The following is a 14,485-nucleotide window of genomic DNA, read 5'->3' as shown; positions in this document are numbered from 1 at the left end:
GGGAATGTTGTATGTACCGAGAGATAAACCACTGCGAAACGTGCTATACGTGCCATCGTCACCGCGCCTTTGGTCAGGCGCCTTTGGTCAGGCACCGTGTTTTAGTTTGGGCCTATCCGGTTAAGCATTTCTCTGTGACTCACGAATTGGTTAGAGAATACTTGTTGGATTTCGTTAATTCTTAGGACGGGACACCGCCCCGTGTGGCCTTCGGCTACAAATGATTGATTAACGGATAGTAGCGACGTTGAAGATCACCCCGAACTCAAACTCGGACTCCTGTTTGATTGCGGGAGCCCGAAGCCATCCGTTTGATCCTGCCTGGCAGTTACTCAACGGAACAGACTCGGTAGCAGCACTCGAGAAGGATTCCTAGGCCCAGGCGGCCGGTAACCGAAATAGATATAAAAATCGCATGTTCGAGGACACCGCCCAAGAGGTGTTGGTGAGTATGTCTCAGTTTGACGCCAAACCTTCATCGCCTTGCCGGGCGCACGCAATGCTAATAAAAAAAAACCACCAACGCTGCCGGGAAGCGTGCCTGACGGGGCTCATCAAAACTTTGGGCCCAACTTGTAGAACTTTGGCCCGGGCAAGCAACCCCCCAGCGGCGGGCGATGAAGTGCGCCATAAAGTCGCACCTGGGCGGCAAAGTGGGATAGGTTAGGGATAGGGGTGTTACCTATCTCGCCGGCCTTTTTTATCGTTTCCAGCGCTCCGTCCATTGCCATTTGCAAAGAATTGGCCTCGCCGGCGGCCCTTAATGGTATAAACAGTTATGCGTGGAACGTTGGCAACGGTTGGGGACGGGTGTTCCCTCATTTATGGGTCGGTTTGTCGGCAACGGAGTGAACGAAGTTTTTCCAGCCCAGCACCGTGGTGTCGAATCGGCGGATCCCCATCAACCTCGTGACCTATCTATCTACTGGTGGCGGGCAGGTGAGACCAGGATGTTGTTCTCGATTTGCCAAGCCGGCCGGTCGAGGAGGTGCCCGCAGCACAGGGTATTAGTTAGTGACTCGCTTCCCAACCGTGCGGACCGCGACTGGTTGGCCTCCTGGGTGCAGGATGGCCGTTTGGGGGAAAGTGAAAATTGCCAGCACCACCACCACGTAAGAGCCACCGACACCAGCACACTTACCGCTCGCCGTGATTGCGTAACGCGTCTCCTTGTTTGATCTTCCACGCACCCGGAACCAGGTCCAAGGCTCCGCTGGCGCGCACCCCGAGCAAAGCCGGTACATTGTTCAGCGAAACGCTAACGGCGGCCCTCGGCAAGCGGAAGAGCAAGTTCAAGGAGTTCACCGAGGAGCTGAACGTGCACATAAACGAGGAGGAAAAGGAGGAACTCTACCAGCGGCCCCTGTTCAATGCGGACAAAATCCGGCGCATGATGGAGCGCATCGTCCAAAAGCAATTCGAGGTGGATGAGGAAGAGATGCGGTACGTGTATTCGCCGGCCAAGAACCTGAAAATGTGCCAGAACATCTCGAAGCAGATCAAGGATCGGCTGAAGGCGATGAACTTTAAACGGTGAGGAGAGGATCGTAGAGGAGCGCGGCGCGCTACTTACCTGATCTGAATTCGCATTTTCTTCCCAATGGCAGCCACCGCATTATCAGTATTGCGACGATCGTCGAGAAGCAGCAGCAGGGCATTCACTACAAGATGAATTTTATCCTCGATCCGAAGCTGGACGACTACGTGCGGTTTTACCACGAAACGCCCCACTTTTACGTCATCGCGACCGTGCTGCTGGTGCACAAGGACTGAATCCGGCCGCAGACCGTAGGCCACTTCTCTAGGCACCTTGCACCCTTGGGTTTTTTTTTCTGTGCTGGAATGTCAAACGGACGCGTCCTGTCGGAGTCGGAGTTTTGGTTCGCGTTAGTGCCTCGTGCGGCGTCGATCGACCACGGTCCGGGGGTTCGCGTGAAATATGTAGGAGCCCGATCCTCTGTCCCGATTTGTGCGTCCGCTGTAGTAACCCTGTTTCTACCACCCCTACCCGCAGGGCGTCCACATCCGAGCTCGCTGTGCCAACGATCGAGATCAGCTTCGACACCCCGAACCGCGATCGCTTTCTGCGGGACGATTTTCACAACAAGCGCGGCTCGTACTCGATCCTGGGCCGCGGCAGCTACGGTGTGGTGATCCGTGCGTCGTACCGCGGCCGTCCCGTGGCCGTCAAGATCCTGGAGAAGCGGCTTCACCGGCCGCACCGGCAGCGCTACGATTCGCTGCTGAACGAAGCAAACGCACTGCGGCTCCGGCACGAAAACATCGTCACGGTGCTGAAGGTGGTGTCCGGCACCCAGTACGGGTTGGTGCTGATGGAACGGTTCGATGGCCACTGCCTGCAACACATTCTGCTCCGGGCCAACCACCGATCGATCGCGATTCAACACAAACTGCTGTAAGCGATCGGGTCGATCGGGGATGTGATTCGGTCCGTTCTTTTCATCTGGGCCACCCTTTTCAGGATTCTGTGTGACATTATCAACGGATTGAATTTCTGCCATCGGCACCAACTGGTGCACCTCGATGTGAAGCCCCAGAACGTGATCGTCACGCTCAGTGGTGTGACCCCGGATCACGACGCGATTCCGGGGGCGTGCCTGCGACTGAGGAAGTATCTGTGCAAACTGTGCGATTTCGGTTCCTCCGTCGCGCTAACCTCGTGGCAGCGCGGGGTCCCCCTCGTCAACCGGGGCACGATCCGTTACATGGCCCCGGAGTTGCTCCGCTCGGTGGTGCTCGGTGGTGGCGTGACGCCCCGGGCCGACATTTACTCCTTTGGGGTCACGATGTGGCAGCTGAACGAAGAGCGGCCGCTGCCGTACGAGGAGTTTGCGTCCAATGAGATCGTTGCGTACCATGTCGTCAAGAAAGGACTGCGTCCGGATAGCGCTAGCACAGCCCTCGGTTCGTCGGGGCCACGGTTCCGGGCGATGCTGACGAAGAACCGCTGCCTGCACGGTAGCTTACTGCTGCCGGTGGTGTCTCTCGCCTCTACGCGTCCGGCCAACGGCCCGTTCGAATCGGACGCCGTGGACGATGTGCTCAAACGGCAGGGCATTGCGGTGGAACGGAGCGGACAGCTTAGGGCGGTGCGGAAGATATCCCTCGGGGCGATCGGAGGTGCCGCAATCGGTGGATGCTCCGGATCGGCCGAAGATGATGAGACGGGCGGCGGGAGCAAAGACGAACTGACCGCCAAGCGGATCGATTCCATATTTTGTGATCACTTCGCCATTCCCGGGCACGAGCGGGCCCAAATCGGGCAGGCGGTGCGCACCCTGTACAGCAAGTGTTGGCTTACCGAGCCGTCCGCCCGGCCGGATGCGGCCACCGTTCGGGCCACCATTCACCAGCTGCTGGGACGGATCGCGCAGTGCAGGGCAACCGATTGAGCGCCGCAGCATTCAGGATGCTCCGTTTTTTAAATTGTGTGTTTGTGTTTTGATTGTCCGCACCGTGGTCCCCGTGACGGCCACAGTCGACCCGTTTTATTTCCGGATACCGGAATCCGTTGTGTGTGTGCTTTTAATAATTTAGTTATTAAATTTGCTCAATTGCTGTCGTTTGCGCGTTTGCGTTATAAGCACTTCCTTATAGAATAAATCGATACGAAATTATCGAAAGCCAGCAACTCGGCGGACGCGTGCCACGTTCGTGTGTTCATAAATTGACTATTTATTCATGTAACGAGTGTCAAAGTTAGCCCTAAATCTGTTCCCGTGTAACCACCCCGTAACTGCGCTGCCTGGCGGTGGCTAGCGGAAGCAATCCGAAACGTCAAACTCTCTACCGTTCTTCGTCCTAACCTCTACCCAGTCGAATGTTCACGAACGTTAGTAATTTAAAAATAACCTAATGAAATCCTACCACGTGGACGTACGCAATCTGGGCGCTTTCATCTCTCTCGCAACCCGCGCTGCAACCGCTGCATTGGCGGTCTAAGCAGAGGTCTTTAAGATTTTTGATTGCTTATCGCGAGCGCACCGCGAGTCTACGTGACGTCCGTTCGCGCCGTATTTCTTATCTGCTAATGGAGCTACTTTCCCCCGTCCCGACACAATTCCCGACGAAAATGGTCCCTCGGAAGGTCAGCCCTTGTGTGTAGCTTAGCGTCTGTGTTCGATTGACTAGAACTTTGGTACAACCCACCTCACTCAACTCAACGCAACGGAGCGGGGCTCGGCGGTTCGGCGGGAAACAAAATGCAATGCTCAAAAGACCCCCCTTGACCGCCGCCACCCCTACAAAGGCCCCCTAATTCTAGGTGTGCTGGCACCGAACGCCGGCCAGCAGAAGCAACGTGTTGTGATAGGTAAGGTAAAGGTAAGTTTTGGTCACCACCACCCTCTTGGAAGCCCGACACCGTCCGGTTTGACCGCCACGAGACCCGGCACCGGAATCGGCAATCATCTGAGGGGCTTTGTGGTTTTGCGTTGTGAGTAGTGGGTTCCGGGCAGGTCGCCCCGCCGTGGTCTGCGTGAGTGCAGTGCCGCCACTCAGCTTTTTAAGTAATCCGAATGAAGCCGTTCGGTCTGTTGTTTAAGTATCTGGAAAGCATGGAAAGGTAAACGGCGTGAGCAACACAACAATCGATTCCCGAGCGCGTGGGGCCGCGCCATCATTACCATCATTTCCTCCTGGATGGCATCCGTGATCATTTTGCGGGCTTCCTCCTCGTTGACCGGCGCCGATCGGAGCCGTTCCATCAGGGCACTGAGATCGATCGGATTGCCAAAGTTGTACGTTAGCTTCTTACCGGTCCGGAGGTAGTACGGCGGTTCGTTCGGTAACACATCGTCCATTCCGATGTGCCAGATCGGAATGATAATGGGCAGGCTGGGCGTTTCGTACACGATCCGTCCGACACCCCACTTGAACCTGTTGCGAAGAAGAGGGTCCTGTGTTAATAGGCCTCCATTTGAAAGGCTTCCCCTGTGTGTCCCCCGTCTCACCTGAGATCCTCCTTCGTCATGTTGACCTTCCCCTCGGGGAACACGTGGACCCAGTCGCCCAGCTTTAGCTTCTCGATGCACAGATCGATCGCCGGCTGGTACACGCCCGCACCGCGCACGACCGGGATGCACTTGCCGTACATGAAGAACAGCGAGTGCGTTTTGTTGGTGAAGCAAATGTCATGCGCCGCCATCGACCATCGGATGACGTTCCGGCTGCAAACGTTCCGCAGCTTAAGCAACCCTATGCGGGGAATCGGGGAATGGAAGAGAAGATTAGCAGCGAAGGTGCCGGATTGCCGTCCGCAGTAAAGCCGAGCCGCATGTGTTTAGTAATAATATTAGGTAATTACGATGAGTGTCGAGCAGTCCTGCGCGTCCAGCACCGTTTGCGAAGAAAAGGCAGTTAGAGGAACAACAACGGTAATAAGCAATCGTGTCAAACAGCAAATCAATAGACAGAGTGTGGTGGTGGTGTGCAAACGGACATCATCATTCTGTACTACAACCGGTGGGGCAATGGCCACCGGGCTGGGTTGGGGAACTTCGCATGCTGGAGCCCCTCTCCTCGAGCTAACGGCCGAGCGGCTAAATACTTACCCCAAATGCCTGGATCATCGAAGCACGAGTGGTGGTTAGAGATCGTTAGCAGCGGTTTGCCTTTGGGCCGGTGCTCGAGCGCATTCTCCAGGACTTCGATGTTGTGAACGCGCGCCTTGTTCAGCCAGACTGTCCGGAAGCGATCAGAAAGGAAGATGGAGCATTAGCTGGGTGCATTAGTTGCTACACATTTCACAACGCATTTCTTAACGCCAAACCGCGGCGAGTGCAACACGCGGAACAATGGCAACTCGGCGGGCAAAGAGATTTCACCGCCGGCGATCGCAATCGCAGCCCGCCCCACTAGCAACCGATCAGGCGCGCCGCAGTTGGGTTGCGAAAACTCGCTCGCTCGGCCCTCGGCGTAGTGTAGGCCACGACGGCCGGACAACAACCGCACCACGGCTGACCTTGAACGTGCGTTGCGTCGCCTACTACTCGCAGGCTTACTACACGCGGACACGCGGACGGATGACTGATCACTAACACCACGCGCGATCACGCTAAGCACGCACTCGTTTCGCGCTTTGTGTGTCTAGCGGCAGCGACGGCGACGGCGGAATCCATTTCTTTATCGGCCGTTTCATTGTTCCGGGCACCGTACGCCGTACGGGAACTTAGGATGACTAAACAGCGATCGCGATCTCGGGCTCCCAATCAAATCTCCCGTGGTGGTCCGTACACTGTGAAGGCCGTTTGATTTCGTGGCGTTGTGTAACGGCCATTTGGGGGGGCCCTGCACCGAGACCATTAGCCATCTGTTTGGCCGACTGACCGGCACCTAAAAGTAGGTCACCCGCGAAAGGTATCGCAATGGCCATTGACCACATCGCAGCAGCCCTCCCGACGACGACGGCGAGAGCCTGTTTGTTACGACCTGTACCTGTGTCTCGCACCAATTTGGCTTACATAATTCGCACGCCACCAAATGTCACGGTGCGTGTGCGCACACTCACACACTGCTGTAACACAAAGGACATTCTCTCCCCGGGGGGCGATACGTACCGATGACGATTTTGGAGAAAAAGCCCACCAAACCAATCACTCCAGCGCTGGCGATGTGCCACAGCCGATTCGGGCGCCTCAACCGGGGAAATATCCAATCGATATTGTACGGAACGTGCGGCTGCTGTTGGAGGGCACCGCCACCGTTGGCCGTCGCTGGTGCGGGCGCTGGTGGCGCCGCTGGCTTCAGGAGCAGATTGAACAGAAACGAACTCATGGTTAGTGCGGCGAAATGAAATCCGGGCGATCGACGAGAACGCCGATCCGATCGCACCGTACGGCGGAAGCAAACTGCGGGCTCGCGCTCCCGGGTGGACCGTTCGTGGACCCCGTGCGGCGCGGCCCCGCACGGTCATCATTACCTTCGAGTTCATGCTTTCCGACCGGCGCTCGGGGAGACGGCCGATTGACTTAATTTAATTAAGTGAACACTCTCGCCGCTTCCGATGAGGATCGTCGTCACACAAGCGCACACACTCTGTTCGCCCGTGAACCCGCTCTCGGTGGTATGATGCGCGGCCGCGGCCCCGGGGACTCCTTGTTATGGTCTTATTCCGTCGCTGGCCGCACAAGCTCACGTGCCACACACGCAACAATCAACAACGCGCCCGGGGAAAACGTCCCCGAGTGGCCAGTGCGAAGAACGATCCGCGAGCTGCGTGGTGCGTTGTTGTTCCGCGAACCAGTCGTGCCAAAACTGTGGCGCGCGCGATCGTGTGGTCGAATGGAGTGAGTTTTACTGCATCGCGCAAACACACGCGCGTGCGACGCACACACGCCACAGAGCGACCGCCTGACCACGGACGGCTTTGGAAGGTTGCGGGCCCCGGAGAGAAGGGGTTCCGATTTGACGTTTCCATACGCCACACGCGCGGTTTCGGTTGTATTGGTGCGGCCAGGACCTGACTTGTGACATGTTTACATCTCTCTCGCGCGTGGTGCGGAAAGTGAGCGTTTTGTGTTCTCGCATCGCGTACTTTTCGGCCGCCATGCGGCCAAATCTCGGCGATGTAGGTCAGCCGAAAAAGTCTGTTCAGCCGCCGCCGCAACGACGGTGATCATCATCACGCCATGTCTGTCGTTTTATGCCCCGTCTTCGAAAGAAAACGGAACCACGTCACCGCTGCGAGACCGATAATACAAATCCCGGTTTCTTATCACGCCGCCGGCGAGAAGATAACACTTTGCCCTGCTCGAACCACCACGATTTCTTTCACAATCAAGCAATTTGCTGAACGCGGAACCATTTATTTTCTCGTCTTTTATTTTCCTTGTATCGTATCGGATTTGAGAATCCGGAACTCCATTCGTTCGCTTCCGCGTTCTCCGACTGCAATGAATAATAATTTAAAACCGGATGCACGAGGAATCGTTCGTGTTGTGGACCACCGTCATCTCGGGGGCGCACGTGTTTCGTCGGACCCTCGGATTGGCCACCTCGCGCGCGCGCCTCACCTCTACGGAGTGTAACTAACATTAAACTTGTACTTGTGTCATTGTGTGTCTCTCTTCCTTGCCGCTACTGTTAATGCTCTCTATTGGTTTCGCTTCACGCGCATCATTAGAACTCTCTGTTTCTCCGCCAAATCGGGTTTTATTTTCTTCCTACTATAATCAATTATTACAATTGTGGTTTTCATCACTCGCTTGCTTGTTGTACTCGTCCCTAGTTCTGACGCGCCAATGGGTTTGGAGAATATGTGTAACGTGCTACAGGAGTTCGGTAATACATACGAGAGAATCGAGTGTGTGGCTTCAGAGACTCCCGACAGAGTCACGTGCCTTTTTTTACATCCCAAAAAGTGGATCGCTTTTGTCGTCGTTATCACGCGACGTTCGGCCACCATATCACTGCTAAAGCCCCGCATCACAGCCACGCTTTCAAAGCGCCCGGCGGGGTGGGGATCGGAGAACTATTAATTCGTGAATTCGTGAGCGCGCACCGAGTATAAATCTAACAATTAGCGCTGCTGTGTGGTTCCTCTGTGCCGCCTCTCGCGCTTTCTGTCTGGCTCGGCTCACCGACAGCACCGAAGCAATCGAAATCGAAAGTAATCTGGCCCGGTATGGGGAAAAGGTGGCCCCGATTTGGGCGCCCCCGACACACACGCAGAATTTGAAGGGAATGATAGGAACTCAATCGCTTAGGGTCGACGGCAGAAAAACTATACCTTCTCTCTCTCTCCTACACACTAAAGTAACATTTCACAAAACGCAGAAAACAAAAAATAAAACAAACAAAACACACTTAACCGCATACCGTAGAATAAAATTAATAGAAATAATAATGATCATGTTGATGGTGGTGGTCGTAACAATACACAGGACGCGCACGGGGTGGCGAAATACTTCCCGATCACACGTACGATCATGCACGCGATCGGATATTAATTTTTCGGCGATACGGTGATCAGCTTGTGGGGCGTGACGGGCGAGATCTAGAAGACAGAACGCGTACAGGACGTGACCATCAATTGAAAACTAACGGGCTTTAAATGCTTCCCCGGATACGTACCCAAAGCGCCCGGCTGCCGGTACTGCCACCCGGTAGCAGCTCGTCCGAATCGTCGTCATCGTCGAGCCGATCAACGAGCCCGTGGCCCTGGTGCTGGTCGATGTACAGCAGCGTGTCCTTGCTGCAGGTGTTGGCGCTGCGCATCAGTGAAACGGCATCGGCCGTAAACGACGACGGCCGGTGATGGTTGTTGTGGTGGTGATGAATATGATGATGATGATGGTGATTGTGGTGGTTCTGCATCAGTTCGGACATATTCTCGCGCCACAGAATGTCCTGGTATTGCTGCGAGGAAGGGAGCGAAAAGCGCCCGGTAGTGGCCGGCGGCTGACCGAACGGTGCCGGCTGCTTGTTGTGGTCCACCGTCGACCGCTCGACCGTTGGTTGCTGGCGAAGAGAATGCTGTACCTTCGTGGCAACATCATCATCCTCCGCCGGCTTCGCTTCCGCCGATGGTTGCGGACCCGTTGCCGGTTTCGCTTTACTTTCGACGATACGGACCACCAATGGGATCGGGGATGACGAAGATGATCGTGTTGGTGGTGATGTGACATCCGGTGGAGTCGATATTCCCGATGATCCCTCGGCACGCGCCACTATCGGAGAAGTTTCTTTGGCATCGGGGGTGCTGGTGGTGGTGGTGGCCCCGCACTCTTCGACTGGAAATGCAGCTGACGACGGCGATGGCGGTGAAGGCGAAGGAATCGTGCTCTCCAATTTAGCGCCAGATCCGTTCAGTTTCGGCGAGTTTTCGCGGCCAGCTTCTGGGGCGGTCCCTAAACTCGCGCTGGCCACCACTGGCTGTGAAGTCTTCGGTACTTCCATCGGCTCGTTCTCTGCCACCGTCTCGCTTACCGTTGGTGATCCTCCCGCTGGATCCTTGCTGTTTCCACCGACGGTTGCGTTTGGTGGACCAGTGTTGCTGAAATCTTTTCCCTTGCCACCGCCCGGTGGCGGAACACTGGCCACTGCGGGCGTTGCTTGGGGTGGTTTTTTGTTTCGTTCCAGTGTCGCACTAGTGACGCCGGTGGTGGTGGTGGTGGTCACCCCCGTCGTTGGCGGGACAACGATCTTCGATACCCAATGGTCGCCGGAGCTAGAGCTAGAACTTCCGGAGCACTCGGACCCGTCGGGCGGCAGCTTACGTCTTTGGTAGAACAGCAAATAAGCCTCATTGTTGATGATCTCCTCGTCGATGCGATCGTTCGGCACGTGCGAAACGCGCTGATCGTCGAACCGATACCACTGGCTGTCGTAGGGGTTTTTGCACGCCGCCGTATAGTGGCCCGTCTCGAGCGTATCGCCCTGATGGTAGCACACCGCGTACAGATCGTACCGATTGTCCATGACCGCCGCCGCCGCTGCTGCTGCGGCTGCTGTGCGGCGACCGTTGACGGCTGCCGAGAAGTTGGAATGGGTCTGAGTGGAATGCCGTTTTATCTTACGCCACGGACTCCAGTGGTCCGTTTCGACGGTTGTTGCAGCCGAGTAGGCCGAGCCGCCACCATTCGGTTGATGAGGATGCTGCTGCTGGGTTTGCGACGACGAAAGGTGAGAAAGATCGCGCGCCAGATGGGGCGTCATGTCGAAGCCGCGCAGTGGGAACTTCACCAAGTTGGTCAGCTTGGCGGCCTGCGTGGTGGCGCGAAGTTGCTGCTGCCGAAAGCGCTTCAGATGAATGACCATAATGTCCGGCAACGACCAGAGGCCGAGCGTTTTCACAACCGGCAAATACTGCTGACAGTGCGGACACTTCCAGGCGTTGTCCTGCCCGAGGGTTTCCGCTTTCGTGTAGTGCTCGAAGCACTGCTCCAGCGTTAATGCCGAGCTGGCCGGTATTCGTTCGCGCATCAGATTGACACTTTCGTGCTCGACGAACGCATCGCTCATGTCGGCAAAGAACCGCTCCGGTTCCGTCCACTCGAGCAACAGCTTCACGTGCGCGGGTCCCGCGTCCACCGGTAGCACCGAGAGGGCCAGGTCAATCACTTCCGTAAACAACGGATGCTCGACCGTTGCCTCCAGATACGTGTCCGCATCGCACGATGGATCCTGCAGCCGCAACCGGAACAGGCTCTGGGCCGGGGTGGCAAACGTGAACACTTCCGATCGCAAAATGGTTGACATTTCCTTTAGCAGCAATTTCTGTAGCTCGCCGTACGACACGTCTCGGTTCACCACCACACAGAACGGAGTTCCGAAGCGCTTCACGGCACCACCATCGGGACCACCGCCCCGTTTGCCGTTGCAGAGACAGAGCAAAATTTTCGTCCCACCCGTGGAAACGTCCTGCGGCTGGCCGGTGGCGGCCATCGTCGGGCACTCGATGCAGTACAGGGGGTCCGTTTCGCGGATCGACGACATCAGATGGGAGTCGCAAAACACGCGGCTAAAGCCCGACTCGCAGATCTCCGTGAGGATCATCCGATCGAGCGCGATCCCCGTGTCAGCGTGCAGCTGTTCGCGCAGTGCCAACACCGGCGATCCGTGCGGAATGCCTAGGCCCAGCTTGACCTGCTTCGGTTGTTGCGACGCGTAGATCACCTTCACCAGGACCGGCTGCTGGGACAGCTGGGGCAACGGCACCGACAGACAGTAGAACGGATCGAACGTGTTGCTCTGCTTCCCGCAAGTCGGGCACGACAGCGACGAACGGAACTGCGCCTGAAAGACGGCCTGGACGAACGAATTGTTGCAGCGCACGTAGTTGGCCAACGTTTCCGCGGCTATCACCTCATCCGACCGTCCATTATTCTGCAATTGTAGGGCGAAAAGTTGAAAGCAGTGGAATGAGGGACAGGCCGAGCGCCACCCGTACCTTAATGGTTTTATATTTCCGCTTTGTCGCCGTATTTAAATCCTCGTGCACCTTGTCCAACAACCAGAAAAGAAACTCTTGCGCATCGTGCTGGGTAGAGCTTCTGAATTGACTTCCGTAACGATCGACCACAGCCTGCAAAAACAAAACATTAACGGCAGACAGCGATTAGATGGGCAACGGGTTTCGCGGGGAGCGCAGTACAGGTACCTTAAAGTTAGAACTATAATCCGGTGCATCGCGGCACGTCCACAACGATTTGAGCACCAGTGCAAGCTGCTCGGTCAGCTCCCCTTTGGTACCGAACTTTTTGGCATTAATTTTGTTGCGTCGTTTTAAATCGGCCTGAAACGATACAGCAATAGCGATAAGCCCGATAAGTTGCAGAGCAAACCCGAGTTACAGAGTTCCATACTACCTTGTAGAGATCCAAAACGAAATACTGAGCCAAAATGTCCGTATGGCTGAGACACTGTAGGACGGCATTCATGAAGCAGGTATTGCCATGGTTTCGCAAACCTATCACACCCGGTACGCTATCGGGTGGCCACACAAAGTTACCACTGGCAGCACCACCACCGGCAGTTGCGGCACCGCCTGCTGCGTTTCCGGCGGCGAACGATTGGGGTGGCGACGGTTGCGTCTTGTCGAATTTATGATTGCTCTAAAAATAGACCAGAAGAGGCATCATAATTGTTGCTTAAAATTCATTTTCTCGGAACTTGTTGACCATCACTGGCAGAAATAAGCAGGCGACCAGAAAACAGGACGGCGAACGAACTTTTTACTATTATTTTGGTGATTTTTTGTAACAATTGTAACACCATGGCAGCAGGCTATGTGACGAGCTCGGCTCAACACACCCGCGGTCGCATGATTGGATGATTGGGAGCAATCAACGAAGAGAAGAAGGTCAATTCTGGGCCCCGCTCGACGGCAATCATCAGCCAGCGAGCGAGCGAGCGCGCTGTGGCCGTTGCGCCACTTGACCAGTTGTGAGTATTGCCCTCCTCCATTTTTGGTGACATTCATACATTGCAAACGGGGGGCACATTCCTTTGATGCCTTCATTTCCTGCTCGCCCCTATGTTCCGATCGCGAGGCGTGCATAACTACTTACCACCGTACGGTTGGTCATTTGTTGTGCAATGCGATTGATAAACTTTTTCACTGATAATCGTCGGAAGATTTTCTTTTCGCCATTCGCGACACCGCCCGCCTCGACCGCCCCAGTCCCAGGGGTACTAGATGTGACGTTCTGCGGTCTACTGTTGCCAGTGGAAACGGTGGTGTCCACCGGTTGGCTGCTGTGCCGTTCCTCGAACCGGGATTCTCGGGTTACCGTTTCGCCGCCCCGGGTTCGGTCGTCCATCGTGGCGCTACTACTGTTGCTGGCAGCACTGCTGCTCACTTTAGCGGACGACGACGACGACGACGATGCGTTGCCGTTCCGCGAACCTTGAAATGGATTGCGCGGCATTGAAAATGCTCGCTTTAACTTGCTCGCGCTGCTCGCCCTCCTCGGGCCGCCGCTCCCGGGCGCGGCCTTCGCGACATCCAGCGTATTGTTTTTCTCCATTTCCGGTCCACACGCAATCACCACGCACCGCACAGCTGCAGTTTGCTTCTGCACATAAATCACCCGTTTTCTCGCCGTGAAGAGAGGCGGCCCAAGTCACAGTCGGCGGTGCGCTTTGCACTTTTCAGTCCGTCCCGTCACCCTTCACGATACACGTCAGATATCACACGACACCAAGCGGGCGGCGCGCTCTCGCGGCGACTAACGATTTCATGACCTCGACGACGCGTTACTTGCGAGCTCCCCCACGCACACACACTCGCACGCACGCACGCACGCACCCTCGCGAACCGACCGCGAAGTCACCGCCGCACGAAGTGTCGACCAACGCTCCAACCGGGCGACGGAAAAAACCACACGGCGCGGCGCGCGAAAGCCAATCAAGAAGTGTCCGCGAAATGAAAAAGAAGCAAAAATCACGCGGCACGCACACAGACGCGCGCACGGGGCCGCACAAATTTTAGGAGTCGGGGGAGGAGGCGAGAACACCGTTCCTCCCGTGCGCCGTGCTCCCGTGAGGAATCTGTACGATTCGCGCGAAGCCTGCTACGACGGTGCGAACGGTGCCTTACGTGAATGTGATTGCAAGTAATTTCACACCCGACGGATATGTACAAAAAAAAACGCGAGGAACACTGTGTCAATTTACGCCACGGTCGCGGTCGCGGTGACGGCAGCCTGAAGCAATGAAAAGCAACAATTATTGATGCAAAACATTTTGTCCGACGTTCGGTTTTAGGGCGGACGCGCTACTCCACACTCCACCGGGAGATTCCGTGGCGGAGCCTTTCTTCGCGTCGCTGCGGGTCACTTTCTGCGGGCTTTCCGAGATTGATCCAAACCCGCGATTGAACGATGATCGACTTTTGGCACCGGAGGTGGCGCTTGATGATCGCAGCTCGGTCCACGGCCTTTGCACGCCTCTTGAGTTTCTTGAGCTACTTTTCAACACGAAAACAATCAGCACGATCGGCCACCAAACCCTCTGTACCCGC

The 14,485-nt window shown here is 56.0% G+C and overlaps 4 protein-coding genes across 5 annotated transcripts; 2 read left to right on the top strand and 2 right to left on the bottom strand.

The window, feature by feature from the left end:
* The first annotated feature begins 1,068 nt into the window (after positions 1-1,068).
* On the top strand, positions 1,069-1,773 carry LOC131205501 (uncharacterized). Its single transcript, XM_058197619.1, has 3 exons — positions 1,069-1,112; positions 1,201-1,533; positions 1,608-1,773. The coding sequence occupies exons 1-3, from the start codon at positions 1,069-1,071 to the stop codon at positions 1,771-1,773; spliced, it is 543 nt and encodes a 180-aa protein (XP_058053602.1).
* Positions 1,774-1,842: 69 nt separating this feature from the next.
* On the top strand, positions 1,843-3,641 carry LOC131215938 (proto-oncogene serine/threonine-protein kinase mos). Its single transcript, XM_058210333.1, has 3 exons — positions 1,843-1,886; positions 2,015-2,416; positions 2,483-3,641. The coding sequence occupies exons 1-3, from the start codon at positions 1,843-1,845 to the stop codon at positions 3,411-3,413; spliced, it is 1,377 nt and encodes a 458-aa protein (XP_058066316.1). The 3' UTR covers positions 3,414-3,641.
* A 39-nt stretch (positions 3,642-3,680) lies between these two features.
* LOC131206504 (tafazzin) lies at positions 3,681-7,185 on the bottom strand. 2 transcript variants are annotated; one of them, XM_058199080.1, is made up of 6 exons: positions 6,941-7,185; positions 6,579-6,762; positions 5,574-5,702; positions 4,974-5,217; positions 4,647-4,899; positions 3,681-4,568 (listed from the first exon to the last, which is right to left on the bottom strand). In XM_058199080.1, exons 1-6 carry the CDS (start codon positions 6,950-6,952, stop codon positions 4,518-4,520), a joined length of 873 nt encoding a protein of 290 aa, XP_058055063.1. In that variant the 5' UTR covers positions 6,953-7,185; the 3' UTR covers positions 3,681-4,517. The 2 variants fall into 2 exon arrangements, with proteins under 2 accessions (XP_058055063.1, XP_058055062.1); XM_058199079.1 differs by lacking the exon at positions 6,941-7,185 and having other exon boundaries at positions 6,579-6,854.
* A 680-nt stretch (positions 7,186-7,865) lies between these two features.
* LOC131215937 (ubiquitin carboxyl-terminal hydrolase 43) lies at positions 7,866-13,557 on the bottom strand. Its single transcript, XM_058210332.1, has 7 exons — positions 13,237-13,557; positions 13,032-13,176; positions 12,330-12,575; positions 12,122-12,256; positions 11,912-12,046; positions 9,094-11,847; positions 7,866-9,016 (listed from the first exon to the last, which is right to left on the bottom strand). Exons 1-7 carry the CDS (start codon positions 13,488-13,490, stop codon positions 8,966-8,968), a joined length of 3,720 nt encoding a protein of 1,239 aa, XP_058066315.1. The 5' UTR covers positions 13,491-13,557; the 3' UTR covers positions 7,866-8,965.
* Positions 13,558-14,485: the final 928 nt, after the last annotated feature.

The sequence above is a fragment of the Anopheles bellator genome, chromosome 1 (assembly GCF_943735745.2).
Source record: "Anopheles bellator chromosome 1, idAnoBellAS_SP24_06.2, whole genome shotgun sequence".
In the NCBI taxonomy this organism is placed as follows: Eukaryota; Metazoa; Arthropoda; class Insecta; order Diptera; family Culicidae; genus Anopheles; species Anopheles bellator.
This window is presented reverse-complemented; position numbering and strand designations above follow the sequence as displayed.

Excerpts from the sequence above, each read along its gene's own strand:
- LOC131205501 (XM_058197619.1), top strand. The coding sequence starts at position 1,069 with ATGGCCGTTTGGGGGAAAGTGAAAATTGCCAGCACCACCACCAC. Across the intron at positions 1,113-1,200 it reads ATTGCCAGCACCACCACCAC|GTCCAAGGCTCCGCTGGCGC; the intron begins GTAAGAGCCACC and ends ACCCGGAACCAG. Across the intron at positions 1,534-1,607 it reads AAGGCGATGAACTTTAAACG|CCACCGCATTATCAGTATTG; the intron begins GTGAGGAGAGGA and ends TCCCAATGGCAG.
- LOC131215938 (XM_058210333.1), top strand. The coding sequence starts at position 1,843 with ATGTCAAACGGACGCGTCCTGTCGGAGTCGGAGTTTTGGTTCGC. Across the intron at positions 1,887-2,014 it reads GAGTCGGAGTTTTGGTTCGC|GGCGTCCACATCCGAGCTCG; the intron begins GTTAGTGCCTCG and ends CCCTACCCGCAG. Across the intron at positions 2,417-2,482 it reads GCGATTCAACACAAACTGCT|GATTCTGTGTGACATTATCA; the intron begins GTAAGCGATCGG and ends CACCCTTTTCAG.
- LOC131206504 (XM_058199079.1), bottom strand. The coding sequence starts at position 6,795 with ATGAGTTCGTTTCTGTTCAATCTGCTCCTGAAGCCAGCGGCGCCACCA. Across the intron at positions 4,900-4,973 it reads ATGACGAAGGAGGATCTCAG|GTTCAAGTGGGGTGTCGGAC; the intron begins GTGAGACGGGGG and ends TCTTCGCAACAG. Across the intron at positions 4,569-4,646 it reads CCATCCAGGAGGAAATGATG|ATACTTAAACAACAGACCGA; the intron begins GTAATGATGGCG and ends CATGCTTTCCAG.
- LOC131215937 (XM_058210332.1), bottom strand. The coding sequence starts at position 13,490 with ATGGAGAAAAACAATACGCTGGATGTCGCGAAGGCCGCGCCCGGGAGC. Across the intron at positions 12,576-13,031 it reads AAATGACCAACCGTACGGTG|AGCAATCATAAATTCGACAA; the intron begins GTAAGTAGTTAT and ends GTCTATTTTTAG. Across the intron at positions 11,848-11,911 it reads GGAAATATAAAACCATTAAG|AATAATGGACGGTCGGATGA; the intron begins GTACGGGTGGCG and ends CTACAATTGCAG.